The following is a 13583-nucleotide window of genomic DNA, read 5'->3' as shown; positions in this document are numbered from 1 at the left end:
AAAAAACATTCCTGGCTCTCTCATTTGTTGATTTGTTGACTATCCATCACTGTCTCCCTGTCAAATGAAATCCATATCCATCAGATTGACCGGAAACTGTCGAGCATTTATTTATTTATGTTTTTTGTGTCGTTAGTAGCAGCACACGCTAGAATTTATATCAAGTAAAAGCACTTATAGATACAATTGTGTACATTCAGAGTCATTCTGTAGTTCAAGTAGTCAGTGAGCTTGTCCTTGTGCTGTGTTGACTGGATTATAAAACTTCTGTGTCAACATGACGGAACAGACGATGCAATTTAAAAAAAAAAAAAAGGAAATCAATAAGCTAAACCTCCTCTGCATAGTAACTACTCCAAGTTCAGCAGAATGTTATAAGAGCACTAAGAAAAATGTACATTGTTAGAAGTAAACGGGAGCCTGCTGGGGACGACGTTTCATTTGCACAGCGGGGACACTTAGAATGACCATGAAGGAATACCTTTAAAAAGTGTTAATTGGCTTCTTTGAAGAAAAAGCTAGACTTTGCCAGTCAAGGACAAAAGTCCTCCAGATCGTGAAAAGACTGAGAAGCTGTTAAGTGCGTGGCAATAATAGTACAAACAGCTAATTGTCCTTTGTCATAATGGGTCAGTCCAGTCCTGTGAGAGGACTATTTAGAGAGCTCCATAACATCATAAACATAAAGCTGCCGGTGTTCTTTATCAGAGCAGTTTGTTCGGTGGCCAAACAGCTTTGGAAATCTCCTCCCCTCACATTTTTGCAATATCAGAATTGATGTTTTTAAATTCTATATTTTTTTTAAACCAACATGTGGACAACCACACCATGTCTTTATGTAGGTATGTGAACATCCTCCCAATAATAATGCTAAATGATGTTAAGAAGGTACAATATAATGCTAACCATGCTGACATCAGTGTTCAGCATGTAACATTTACTTTCTGGCACGAAGCACAAAGTTGAAGACTGATCAAGCTGCCACGTCAGAGCAATCACTGTTATTATATCATGAAATACTGGACATGTGGGCAAAATGCAACCTCTTTATTGGGAAATGTTAAAAGATTGGGAAAAGGATGTTTGTTTGTCTCTATGAAATTTTATGGCAACTGATTTGACCACCTCGTTATGAGAGGAACACATCAAACGATGTAGATTCAACCCCCTGACTGTGCAAAATTCAAATGCAGTCCATCCAGTAGTTTTGTCCAGAATATAAAATAGATAAACAGCACACAGAAAACACGGAGTGGTCAGACGTATGAAAACAAAAATACCACAGATGGTTTTCATCCACACTGTAACACCAGCTCCAACACATATTTGACCTTTTCTAGTGCTGAAAGCTTATCTCCCAGCTTAAGTCGCATTTGGTGTGTTGGTGCTTTAGCATGATGAGAAAGCGAGTGACCAGAAATTTAATTGCCCAAGGGGTCTTGCTACTCCATGCCAGTGATGAGTGAGGCACCGGACTGCCTATTTATTTGGACTTCAGTGCAGAGAGCTCCCCACATGGAGCGGCAGCAGCATTCCTCTCTCATCCGAGCTGCTCTCCAGCTGACAGAACAAGATATTTAAGGACAGAGACGGAGGGGCCACTCCTTAGAGTCCTGAGGTTGAATCCTGAGATCAGCACTGAGAATAGGGAGATACTGTTGGCTAAAACAACTCAACCTCTACAATAATACCCAAAGCTGAGAGTTGGATTTCTGGGATGATCTGATCAAGCGGAGGTATGCGTACAGAAAACACTCTGCTAAAAGCAATATCAACACTGTGCACCCAAGACACAGAGCGAGCCAAGATCATTTGGCTCTAGAGCTCGGCTTTAAAGAAAAAGAAAAAAAGATTCACTGCTCTCATAAGTAGGGAGGGTTTTAATATCTAATTATGCTGCAACAAAAACAAGGAAATTAAGATGAGCTGAATTCACCAGCGATTCACGCTTCACTTCAGCGGTATCCTACACCAAAAAAGTTCTATCAAGACGTCTTTTAAAAAATAAGACAGATTTTCTGCAGTGGCGTATTAAATGTTTTGGAACCATTATAATTCAAAGCAGAGACACAGCGTGACAGGAAGATGGTAGAAAATGGCTTGGGGTGAAATCTTGATGCTCCACAAATGCAGCTGCTGTGTAAATTATATCCTCCCCCCATAAAATGACAATGACTTCTGAACTGGCAGGTCTGCTATCCACTCTCCCTCCTCAATCTTCCCCTCTGATCATAATAATAGGAAGCCTGTGCTCTCATGCATCAGGCTCCAGCTCGGCAGCGCCGTTTTAATGTCACACATTTATTTTTGTTAAGAGAAATTTGGGAGGTTAAGAGGGTCAAGAAAACCTTCCTAAAGACAAATCTGGGAATTGGAGATGTTATTTGAGGCACGACAAATTGAATCTTTTTACAAAACAGAGATATAGAGGATTTAGAGTAAAGAGGGAGCTATTTACAACAAGTCCTGTCCTGTCCGCCACAGAGCATTTCTGTGTTCTTTCACAAGAGATTTCTGAAGTCAAAACACAGATACTGTTGTGTTCAGGGTCCATCCTTTCTTAGAGTTGTATGATGCTCTGAATTCATGAACTAAACTGAATTCAGAACTGAGAAGACAGGTTTTGCCTGAACTGAATGTCCCATGTATACTGAAGATCATATTTAACCCTCTGTAAGGTATATAAATACTTATAGTATGTGACGTACAGTACGCAGCACAGCTCAGTGAATGGGAGCCGTCCCTCCACCCTGGAGTTAGGACTTGGGTAACCATATAGCAACTGCCCCTCACAGAAGAATGCCCTGTTCGTTGTGAACAGCTGTTCTGCACAATCAAAGATGGACATGTCAAACGTACAGTGGGCAAAAACGCAAACATCCTCAGCCGCGCTTCCAGATAACATATTTAATGTGAGGCCCTGTTTCCAGCTTTGGATCTATAATAGTTCACCGTCTATGAATTCATGATTGAGCGGATTTAAAAGCAAACGTGGAGGCAGATCAGTTCCTGTAACAAGTTGATTGTACTGAATTTATCTCTCACCTTACACTTTGCTTTGTAAAAATACCATCACATGAAGGACCTGACCCCCTCCCCGCCCCTCCTCCACATGCTGGTCCAGTGGAGATGAGTCAGCTCCCCTCATTCTCTGCCTCCAAAATGTAACCGACACAGACTTTTTACTATGATGTAAAGTCACTCCAGTTCAGCACAACACAAACTGTTTTTTTTTTCCTCCCAAGTTTAGCATCATCACTTAGCAAACAGCTGTATCCTTATCAAAACACAACAACAGCACATCTCCCCCTAGTGCCAGTCTGCTCCCACTGGATCCCATCCTGAGGGGCAACGAGGGAAACTCAATCATGTGTCCAAGCATGCAAGAAAACTCAAAAGCACGGTGGCTGCAAACTTAAAGGAGGCTGAAGTGTAAGGACTAATTAGTTGACTCAGTATGATGCATTATAGTTTTAAAAAATGTACAGTATACACTACAAATAATGGAAAATACAGCAATTCTTAGTGCACCTGAATTCTGTTTAAGACCCGATCTTAATATTACTAAAACTTTGAACCTCTAAAAATCAAAGTTAAGCAAACGTGGGATCAAATATTTACTGAAAGTCTGTGTAAACAATCAGCTCGACCTCCCGTCGTTAGAAAAAAAAAAAAAAGTTGTGCGCTCCAAACTTTCAGGCTCGCTGCGTAAAAAGTCTCCTCACCTGAGGCAAATGCTATTCCAATCCAAGTCCGACAGAAAAGCGTAAAGGCTGTCTTCATCTCCAGATCTCCGGTCCAGAAATGCTGAAAGCTTATGCAATGTTTCTTGTCCAAAAAAGAAAACTAGAAAAAGAAAAAAGAAAAAAGGGGACTCGCTGTGAAGCCGCTGGAGACACTGTAGAGTTGCTTTGAATGAATGTCCGTGGATGGGAAAAAACTCAGGTGAACCCCTGGCCAATCGATGCCTGCCTGAACTCTGCTCACTGAGAGGACAGAGCCGAAATGCTGAAGCTAAGGAGGAAAAAAAAAAAAAACTATTTTTTCCCGTTTTGTGAAAAGGATGCACTGGATGGGATTTACAATGATTTCCCTTTCCTTTGCTCGTAACTGGAGCGCATGCATGCACACCCATCCATGCAGTTCATAAAACAAGCTGGGTTGTAGGGGTGTGTGTGTGTGTGGTGGGTGTGTGTGTGTGTGTGTGTGTGTGTGTGTGTGTGTGTGTGTGTGTGTGTGTGCAGGGGGAAGGTCTCCCTGACACCCACGACAGATTTCCTTCCTGCAGGATCCCGTTCGTGTCATCCTCTATGTTGAAGACCTAGAACAACTTTATGTTTAGTTCATAAAAGTTGATGCAAAGCACAGTGATGACAAAGAAATTTCCCTCTGGGATTAATAAAGTTTTTGAATCTTTTTTATCTCAGTCATGAGAAAATGTGCGGAGATGCACAGGATTTCCATTTCAGTTGGTTTAGAGCCGATTGATAATGATTTTCATTTCATTTGGATTCCTCCTGACACTCTGATAGCACAGCGGGTAATTCACATACCATCAGGAATTCTTATAAAGCCACCACAGGGACACGGCACTGTCACCACAGGAAGCAAACTGATACCACAGTAAGACACGGCAAGGCCACACACAGTATCTGCAGAAGCATTAGTAGCATGTGGCATGATACTTCTCCTTTGATCAGCTTCATTTAATCCACAAACTGTGCGTCTGACCTGTCTATTTATGTCAATGTGGTTTTATCAGTTCAGGTCTGATGTGTGCAACGACATTAATTAGAGGTAGGAAGTGAGTTTACACAGTTTGTGGACTCGAATTCTTTCAGACATTCAACAAGCCGAGCAGAGGTGCCTTGGGAGTAGTTCTGTATTTAGAAAGTGTAATTAGTCCTACAAAGGGTCAGATCTAATGATGCCTCCCATCTAACTAAACAACACAGCACGTTTTTCCAGCCTTGTCCAAGCAGCCACATCCACAGACATCAGGAGTCCTGGGGTTGTGAATAAAAATGTACTAAGAGCACAGCGTGCTCAAAGTGAGCTGCTATCAGCCCAGTTCCATCTTACAGTGAGGGGTGGGGGGGGTAAAATTGAAAACTCATGTACAATATATATATCAAAGAGAGCACGAGACATGTGCACTTGGGCGATCAAACACACACACGCACACACAGTTTGTGTTTCACTCATCGCTGTCTGATGTAGCTGTTGCTTGGAGGTCCAGTCAAACCTCTCGTGGAGCCACAGAGAAACCAGCATGCCCATTCAAGTCAGTATAATCAATCCCAGGTAGCTCTGCTTTCCCCGCACCAGGAGTGTGCTGTTAAGTCAAATCGAATCTAAAGCAAACTGCATCTCCACTTGGACATCCATTACAGCAATCATAATGCTGGCTGACTCCAGACGGTTTCCTAACTGTGCTTTCAGAACTGTCGAAATTGGTCCACCCATCAAACAGCGCTCCATAAGAGGCACGAGAAAGATTTCTTTTCTTTTTTTTTTTTTCCTCGATGTGATTTTTGAGCTAACCTAACCTAACATCAGGAGTGTGTGGAATAACAGAGTCAAATAATCATTTCGTGTTTTTGTAGGCCGCAGACCTCTCCCGAGATCCCTCACAGCAATCCACCTCTTTGACCTTAAAACACAATGTTGTGATTGAATGGTTGTAATTAAAATGTTCCCCTGGTTCTGGCCCCCGCAGCCCCCGCGGCTTGAGAGGAAAATAAACACACTAAATCGTGTTGACGGTCAAACAAAACTTCATTCGGGGAGTTACCAAATCTCATTCCAAATATAAAACACATAATCTCGTGAAGGCATAAAAAGACTTGAAGGGCCATTCAGACAACAGCGATGGCAAACAATAGGCCTTATGCAGAATAGCATGATCGTCCCTGCTGTGTCAGATGAAAAAGGTTTGAGTTTGTAATTCTACTGGCTCCTGAGAGACAACTGAGCACTCAAGGACCCGTCCTTGAAGTGCCAGCACTCCATCCGGTCCATCCTCAGGTCAGGAAACACATGACAGATCCACAGCTACTACCATAGGAAGGATGTGGAGCGCGTATGCAGCCGGCTCCCCTCTCCCAGTGAAGTCCGTGCCCACGGGCCTGGTCACTACTCTCCAGTCAGGTTACTTTGAAGTGGCTGTCACCGTTCATGATCGCTTTATTGTTTCGTTTTTTTGCAGCCACGTTTCTCATCAGTTATGGGTCGTGTTTGCCATCCGTCAGTGGTTACGTCAGTGGTCCCCTTTGGATAGTAGGAGCAGCACTGCAGCACGCTTGCATGTTAATTATTTACCAAACTAATTAGGCTTGACGCTGTGCTATGTGTCTGTGTGGTGATCCCTGCAGATTCAGGTGATCATTTTTGTGATTACAAATAGTTCTTTAATACTGCACATAGTTATTTTTTAATTGTAAATGTAAAATATTCATAACTTTCTTTTTTTTATCTAAAATGCTAAAAATCCATGTACTGGAAGGTAATTACAGTGTATATGAGCAACTTCTCAAGTGATCAAACAAGTGTTTTGCTCACTTGTTGCAGATTTAAATGGATAAACTGCCATGTTTGTCCATTAAATGCCACAAATTTGCAAATATATTAACAATGTGGATGGTGCATCTGTGTCTAAATATTGATTGGAGTCCATCTGTGGCAAATGAAATCAACTCGGCACAAAGGTTTTTCAGTGCTTTTCGGCAGCAGGGACAGAAAGACTGGTCAGAATTAAGGGGAGGATGAATGCAGCCAAAGACAGAGGTCCTTGAAGAAACCAAGTGGATGATACAGTTTGACCCCAATTTCACAGGGCTTGAGAGGATCTGCCAGGATGAATGGGATAAATTGTTGAAATCCAGGTGTGCAAGGTTTACTCACCCACTTACCTCACCCCAGAAGCCTGTTATTGCCAAATGGCCTCTACAAAGTACTGAATTATATAAGATGAACCAACAACACAGTAGTGTACAAAAAGTGAATAGGTCTAAAAGACTTTCAGAAGCTACTGCAGTAAAATTTCACTTTCAACACAGAACAAATACCTTTCCAAAAAGGTCACTGATAAAAACAGTGAAGCTTTCTCCACAGTCTCTTCATATTCAATATTAAGGTGCTACCCATTCCAGGAGAGTGAGTTGATTTCAGCTTATTAAAGTGAGTCACAGATCAGTGAGTGAGTGACTGATATGTGCTGCAGGTTGTGAATGTGCATCCAGTCCCATTGGTGCAGGAAAATGGTTCCCCTCTGGTGCTGTTCATTGTACCACTTTTCCAATCAGCAGAGGAGGTAGAAGCATCCTGCCTCTGTGGCCCTCGAGAGGCCTGGAGGCATCCCCGCTGCCACTCTGTTTGTCCGACCTTTCACCTGGCAGGAGGAAACAGGACGCCGGTGCTCTTGTGTGTTTGTGAAGATAACCGAGAGCCTGCCCATCGTTGCTGTTTAGCCGTCAGAGACGGCTCATGTATTCAAAAAAGCGCCAGTCCAGGTGCAGGAGTCAACAACCCCCCACTGACGCGCTTGTTAAATAGTTTTTGGATCATCATCAATCGCAGCGTTCTCAGTAGTTTGTTCTGCTTTGATGATGCTTAATAACCTCCTTGATTATTTCAAGTGAGGTCATGGAAGTGTGCAGAGTCACAGCTGCAGAAAAGATTCAAAGACAGGGTTTCCTCAGAGAAAGTCACGGTGTTTATTACTTGGATCAACATTCTTTTTTACAATAATTAAGTTGGAAATGCGGAAACAATCAAACATGTAACAAGAAGTGACGGCAAGGGGACACATACTGCATAGACTAAATCAGAAGTACATTTTAATATGTCCTAGCCATAACAAATTAGTAATCAAGTGCATTTTACTTCATATGTGTTCACATTTAGGCACATATAATATGTAATATATATATATATATATATATATATATATATATATATATATATATATATATATATATATATATATATATATATATATATATATATATATATATATATATGTATATATGTATATATATGTACAAATAATGAGAAATTACAACATCTGCTACAGACCTGATGTGCTAGGCAGTTACATTTGTGCAATAAAATAATAAAAACAGGCAACGTGGTTTCATGTATAAAACATGAAGAACCGTTTAATCAAATACAAAATCTCACTGTAGACGATTTCTTCATGCAGATTTCACTCAATGGTGAGTTTAAGAAGAGAAAGCTTTTACAAGTAATCCTACAGATCCTGTGATTTGATGAGAGATCATTAGCATTTCAAAGGTCAGCTATCTACATCTATTATAGATATCTGGTTTAACTGTGCATCTTCAAATGTAATCTGATGCTTCTGTGCTTAACAGTATTCAATCTTGAATAGCTAAACAGTGTTTTTTAAAGCATATCTTCTGATTGCTCGTGCAAACTAAATGAGCCTCTTCGGAACGATTTCATCACAAAGGCCTTTTTTTATGGCGAGTATGGAAACTTTCATAACATTTCAAGACATTTAATGTTCAGTTAGGAGAGAAAATCAAAGAATCTGCTGATGTTCCACCAGTAAACCATAGAAAATAACAAACAATCTGAAATTTGAACCTGGTGATATGGCAGTGCAACAATATGGCAATACTGTATTTCAACAGCTGAGTGATAAGTCTTTGGTCAATAAGTAAAAGGACAGCTCTTACATACTGAAAAGCCTTTATTGATTGTAGCCATTCTAGCCAGACAGAGCCACGAGAGGGTGGTGGAGGAGTTTGATTGGCTGAGCTTTCTGTCTGCCGCCACTGATGCATGGGCTGAAGAAGGGGTACACCTTGCCCCTTGGCCCGTTGGTGAATGAGAAGAGGAGACTCATATTGTCTGCATTGTAGAAGGACAACCTCCTCTCATCGCAGTCTAAGAAAACCCCGAGCCTCTGAGGGGAAGAGCTGAGCTGCAGTCTGGTCCATGGCTGAGTGCCGGCGGAATACTCGTTCCCATTGCGGAGCCGCAGGGTCCAGTAGCCGGTCTCCGGGCTCAGCTTGATCCGCGAATGCCTGTCTACGGCCTCGGAGGCTACGCCCAGGTCCCACTTGGGTTTGCACCCCACTTCTACCTCCCAGTAGTGCTGGCCTGACTGGAAGCCCTGGGCAGCCAGAATGTTAACACACTGGAGGAAACGCTTGCTGTGGCACGTATGTAAACTCGTGTTGTCAGATTCGACTGCCACGGTTTTGTCCCTGGAGATGTAAATGCTTGGATGAGCAGTATCGACGTCAAAGGTTAATGGAGAAGGACCTTTGGGGTGAAACAATTGATTAAATGATTAGCCTGAAATTATTTGCCAGGTTTCAGATTGAAAATATATCCTATCAGTGATATATTGGAGTCATCAGTGTCATTCTGTTGCCACTTCACCATCTTTATATACTGTAATACTCCAGTGATTTCTCCATAGTTACACCCATTAATGAGCCAGAATCAGTTGTCAGCTCAAAGGGTTGTACATAACGAAGCACTTCAGAGGGGAAATTACCTGGCTTCAAAGACTTGAACATCTTTCTCCATGTGATGTACTGTAATGGGGCCATGTATTTGTTGCTGAAAGTATTTACATCAAACTCTGGGGCAGTATCCACCTGCACATGTGCACTGTCAAAAAATAAAAGAAAAAACAAAAAGACATTCAACTATAATAATTTATTCTCAGCAAACAGTGACACTAAATGGAGGAAGAATTCCAATAAGCTTATGACAGGTGCGAAAATGTCAAAAGGAATCGATCAGTCTTACAGAACTCTTACCTTAACTGTGGGAGCTAGAGAGAAGAAAATGAAAGAAAAATCACATTATTATGTTTCAAAGTGATACAAAAGTTAAATTAGATGACAGATGGGTTTTATTTGAAGTTCAGATGTGATCTACATATTCACAACTTGGCAGCGACTTTGAGGCAATCGAATTTCAAACAAACTTTGTTGTAAAACTTTTGTTGTCTGAGCGAAGACCTCACCTCAGTCAACACGATGTTCTCAGTGGCAGCACTGGCCTGCTGGAGCTTCGTCATGTTGTCCTCCAGCTCCCTCATGGCCAGCTTGACGGCCTCTAGGCGACGATGGACTTTCTCCAACTCCTCGTCCTGCTCTCTCTTTAGCTGTTCCAACATACAGCTCTCCTCATCGTGGAGGATCTGATGAAGAGCTCTGAATTCACCTTTGACACGAGCCTGCAGATCTGCGCTGACTCTCTGAAGCACAGGGGATTCAAGTACAATTCACGGACACTGGAGAAATCAGGTGGACTCTGTACGCTGTCTAACTGTGATTTGTATAGTGAGCCACATTTTTCATTGACCAGTCAGACATTAGTTATGTTAGCTAAGATACCAAGTGTCTCTTTCCATTAAAGCACTATGTAACTTTTGCAATACAAACTTATCCTGAATTAGGAAAATGGATGGACACTTGTTGCATTAAATCAATTAAGTTTTTGCACAAGGTGAAAGTAAATAGGTCAAGTAGTATCTTTCGAGACAGAAAAGAGCAAAAGGTAAACAAGCTACATTTAGCATCACCGATCTACAGTATGTGTCAAACAACTACAGACTGTTCCAGCAAGAAAGGATTTCCTGTTCATCATTTTGCCACATCATGCACAATTAAACTAAAACTGTTATCTTCCATCTGTCTTGAACACATCTGATATGGATTTAGATGGATGTTTCTGCTGGTTCCTCCCATTTGTCGCATGGGGCAAGGAAGCATTTCCTCTTCATTGTCGACGGACAACTAACAGAGGTTAAAAATGCATTTATGTACCCAAGCACAAGAACATTACATAGACTTTACATATCAAAGCACAAACTGTCACTTACCATTTCTGCAAACACCACTAAGTATGTACGCCAATATATTGCAAACAGTCATTAGGAGAGGACATCTGCATTCTTATCTGCTAAGTGCTGCCATCCCTTGAGAGAGGCGTTTACCTTTATGGTATCCATCTTGTCTTTGTCTCTGCGAATACTGTTGATGTAGTCCTCCCTCCTCAGGCGGTGGCTCTCCAAACTCTCTTTCAGTCGTTTCTGTAATAGTCCAGCACATTAGTGGTTCAGGGGTTAAGTGGATTTTATTACCTTCTACTGAGAGCCAGTCTTCTGTCTTCTCCTCTAAATCTCAGCATGACTGTAAATGATTTTCTTTCCCAAAATGTTTCAACTATTCGTTTTTAAATAACCATAAAGTTTAATAAACATCTCACTGAAGCAGTATTAAAATCAATAGGTTGGATTTCTTATGGGAATTTTGATGGGATTTACTACAGGAATCTTGTTTTGGATCGTTAGGTGTCTTTATTTTTCTTTGTATATTAGCCTCCCTTGTGTAGTTAAGTCATATATCCTGTCATACAAAGCAATAAAAAAGGAAGTGAGGAGTGACCTTTGTCCTGACCAACTCAACTGAAATATGTTCAGACTGAAACCAAAGTGAAATAAACAGGGATATGAAGTGAAATAAAGAATACAACTGTACTTAACTTATACAACTCGCGGTTGCACAATGCCCATTATTAACTGTTCTGTTTATTTTAGGTCAAAATGTTATTTGTATAAGATGGACAAACACTTAATAACACCTCCCAGCTGACTAGTAATAAAAGGTGCGGACGTTGGCCAACAGGATCATGTGGTAAAGTGGAGACTGAGGGCTGTGAACTCACCTCCACATTCTGGATGTAAGTGTTCGAGGTGGTGGCCCTGACCTTCTCCACCATGGCTGCAACCAGGTAATTGGTTTGAAACTGCTTGGAGCTGAACTCCTTTCTGCACTGTGGGCAGGTGACAGGTCCCTGTGTTCCTCTCCAGTACCTGGAGATGCATGGTTTGCAGAAGTGGTGCATGCAGGCCAACATGACGGGCTCCCGGAACAAGTCACAGCATATGGCACATGTCAGCTCCTCTCTCAGGCTGCTTTTGGTAGATGTGGCAACAGGAGCAGCAGCCATGGTACTTTCCTCTACAGAACTTGTTCACAGGGAGGAAGTGAAAGTAAAGCGCCTGGAGGAAAAAAGAGAAACAGGGAGAGCTGATCACTCCCTTTCTGAAGACAGTATACAGTGCGATCATTTTATCAACTAAATATTGTTTAATGTCAACTCCAAATTCTAAAAAGAGTACGACTTCTGGTGGTTCATCATGAGGGACTGAGTTATTCACTGTCTCAATCTTTATCCAGCACAACTGGTGGTGCTCCTCTGATAAATCAAACATTTAACAATAGACACATAACGATGCAAATGACTCTCCGCTTGAATAAGCACCAAGTTCAAGTGTAAACTTTTAAAGTATTAACATTAATCGGTGAGAGCAGGAGCATAAATCAGATGACTCATCACGGGACTGTGTAAGCTAGCTCAGCAACTTTGGTCAGATGTTTTGTTTGAGTTTACGCCGCCTTCACGTTAAGCCTGCTAGCGCTCAGCCTTTAAACAGCCTAGTCCAGCAACATCTAACAAAACCAATCTAGGACGTTTAGTTAACTCTTAATGAACTTACGTCGTCTGCTGCGCGGAGATATTAAGAGACAAACACTCAAAGTGTCTCAACCTGCGACGGGCTCCCTTCGCAGCTGTTGGAGAACAGCCCGTACACGTGTACTGCGCATGTGCATCCTACCAGCGCGCTTATGATTGGTCCGTGTGTCTGAGCGCAGCCGGAAGGGGGCGGGCCTCGCTGAGTGGCTCCATGCTGCGTGTTTCTTTTCCTCCTCTGTCCCACTAATGTTTCTGTTTCTGTTTACAAAGGTTTAGAAACACTCACTCGTGTCTTAGAGAATGGCTTCAGGCCTCTGTTCCGTCATTTATTTAACTGTTCAGTTATAATCTGTGTGCAATTTGGACTTGCATGATTGTATGTTGTTCTAAAGACAATATGCAAGTATGTTCTGGTGATGTAATGCTTAATTCTTGCATTATATTTGGATTTAAAAGGCCACTGCAACTATTTAGTATTGCCCTTCCTACATTTTCCCATTATCAGGTGGGAAACTCACCACAAAAGTCAAAGTGCAAGTACTTTGCCTAAAAAGTAATCCACTACGAAGTTAGTTAGTTAGTAAGTACCAATTCAAATTAACTTCTCAATCTGAAGTGTGAAATTCATTCTAATTAAATTTAAATACAATTGCAACAAATGTGCATTTGTTCATTATATGTGTTATTGTTTTGATAACTTTCAAAGGTGGCATTTTATGGAAATTAAAGCATTCTAGTAGTTTTTACAAAACATCTGAGTGAAGATCTGTATTAATATAGATTCTTGGTGTGGAACAAAGAAGGTGGAGCTGACACTAACCACTTATATACTGACAGATGGTTAATCCATGCTAATACATCAACATTTATTAACTGATTATATTATCTAGAAAAAGTAGCAACCACAGCTGTAAAAAATGTAGTGGATTGAAAAGAACTATTTGTACATCTGAACTGTAGCAGAATACTAGTAACATAAAAATCAAAATGCTTAAGTAAAGTGTAAAAACCTCAATATGTTCAGTACTTCTGAACCACTTCTGCCCATAATACAT

At 41.3% G+C, this 13583-nt stretch overlaps 2 protein-coding genes across 2 annotated transcripts in view; both read right to left on the bottom strand.

The window, feature by feature from the left end:
• Positions 1–4112, bottom strand: part of flt4 (fms related receptor tyrosine kinase 4) — a 34778-nt gene extending 30666 nt beyond the window's left edge. The window contains exon 1 of the mRNA XM_026357755.1: positions 3726–4112. Within this exon, the coding sequence (XP_026213540.1) occupies positions 3726–3783 (58 nt within the window). The 5' untranslated portion in view covers positions 3784–4112. The remainder of the gene's footprint in view (positions 1–3725) is intronic.
• A 3920-nt stretch (positions 4113–8032) lies between these two features.
• On the bottom strand, positions 8033–12638 carry trim105 (tripartite motif containing 105). The gene is made up of 7 exons (XM_026358509.1): positions 12551–12638; positions 11716–12052; positions 10985–11080; positions 10010–10243; positions 9801–9814; positions 9533–9648; positions 8033–9294 (listed from the first exon to the last, which is right to left on the bottom strand). The coding sequence occupies exons 2-7, from the start codon at positions 11998–12000 to the stop codon at positions 8735–8737; spliced, it is 1305 nt and encodes a 434-aa protein (XP_026214294.1). The 5' UTR covers positions 12001–12052; positions 12551–12638; the 3' UTR covers positions 8033–8734.
• Between the last annotated feature and the right edge of the window lie 945 nt (positions 12639–13583).

This window comes from Anabas testudineus, chromosome 10 (assembly GCF_900324465.2).
Source record: "Anabas testudineus chromosome 10, fAnaTes1.2, whole genome shotgun sequence".
Taxonomy (NCBI): domain Eukaryota; kingdom Metazoa; phylum Chordata; class Actinopteri; order Anabantiformes; family Anabantidae; genus Anabas; species Anabas testudineus.
The sequence above is the reverse complement of the archived record's forward strand: the minus strand, read 5'-3'. Positions and strand labels throughout refer to the sequence as shown.

Coding starts and splice junctions, on each gene's coding strand:
- trim105 (XM_026358509.1), bottom strand. CDS start 12,000: ATGGCTGCTGCTCCTGTTGCCACATCTACCAAAAGCAGCCTGAGAGAG. Junction 10,244..10,984: donor ACAAGATGGATACCATAAAG/GTAAACGCCTCT, acceptor CCTGTGCTTCAG/AGAGTCAGCGCAGATCTGCA. Junction 9,295..9,532: donor GTTCAAGTCTTTGAAGCCAG/GTAATTTCCCCT, acceptor TTCACCCCAAAG/GTCCTTCTCCATTAACCTTT.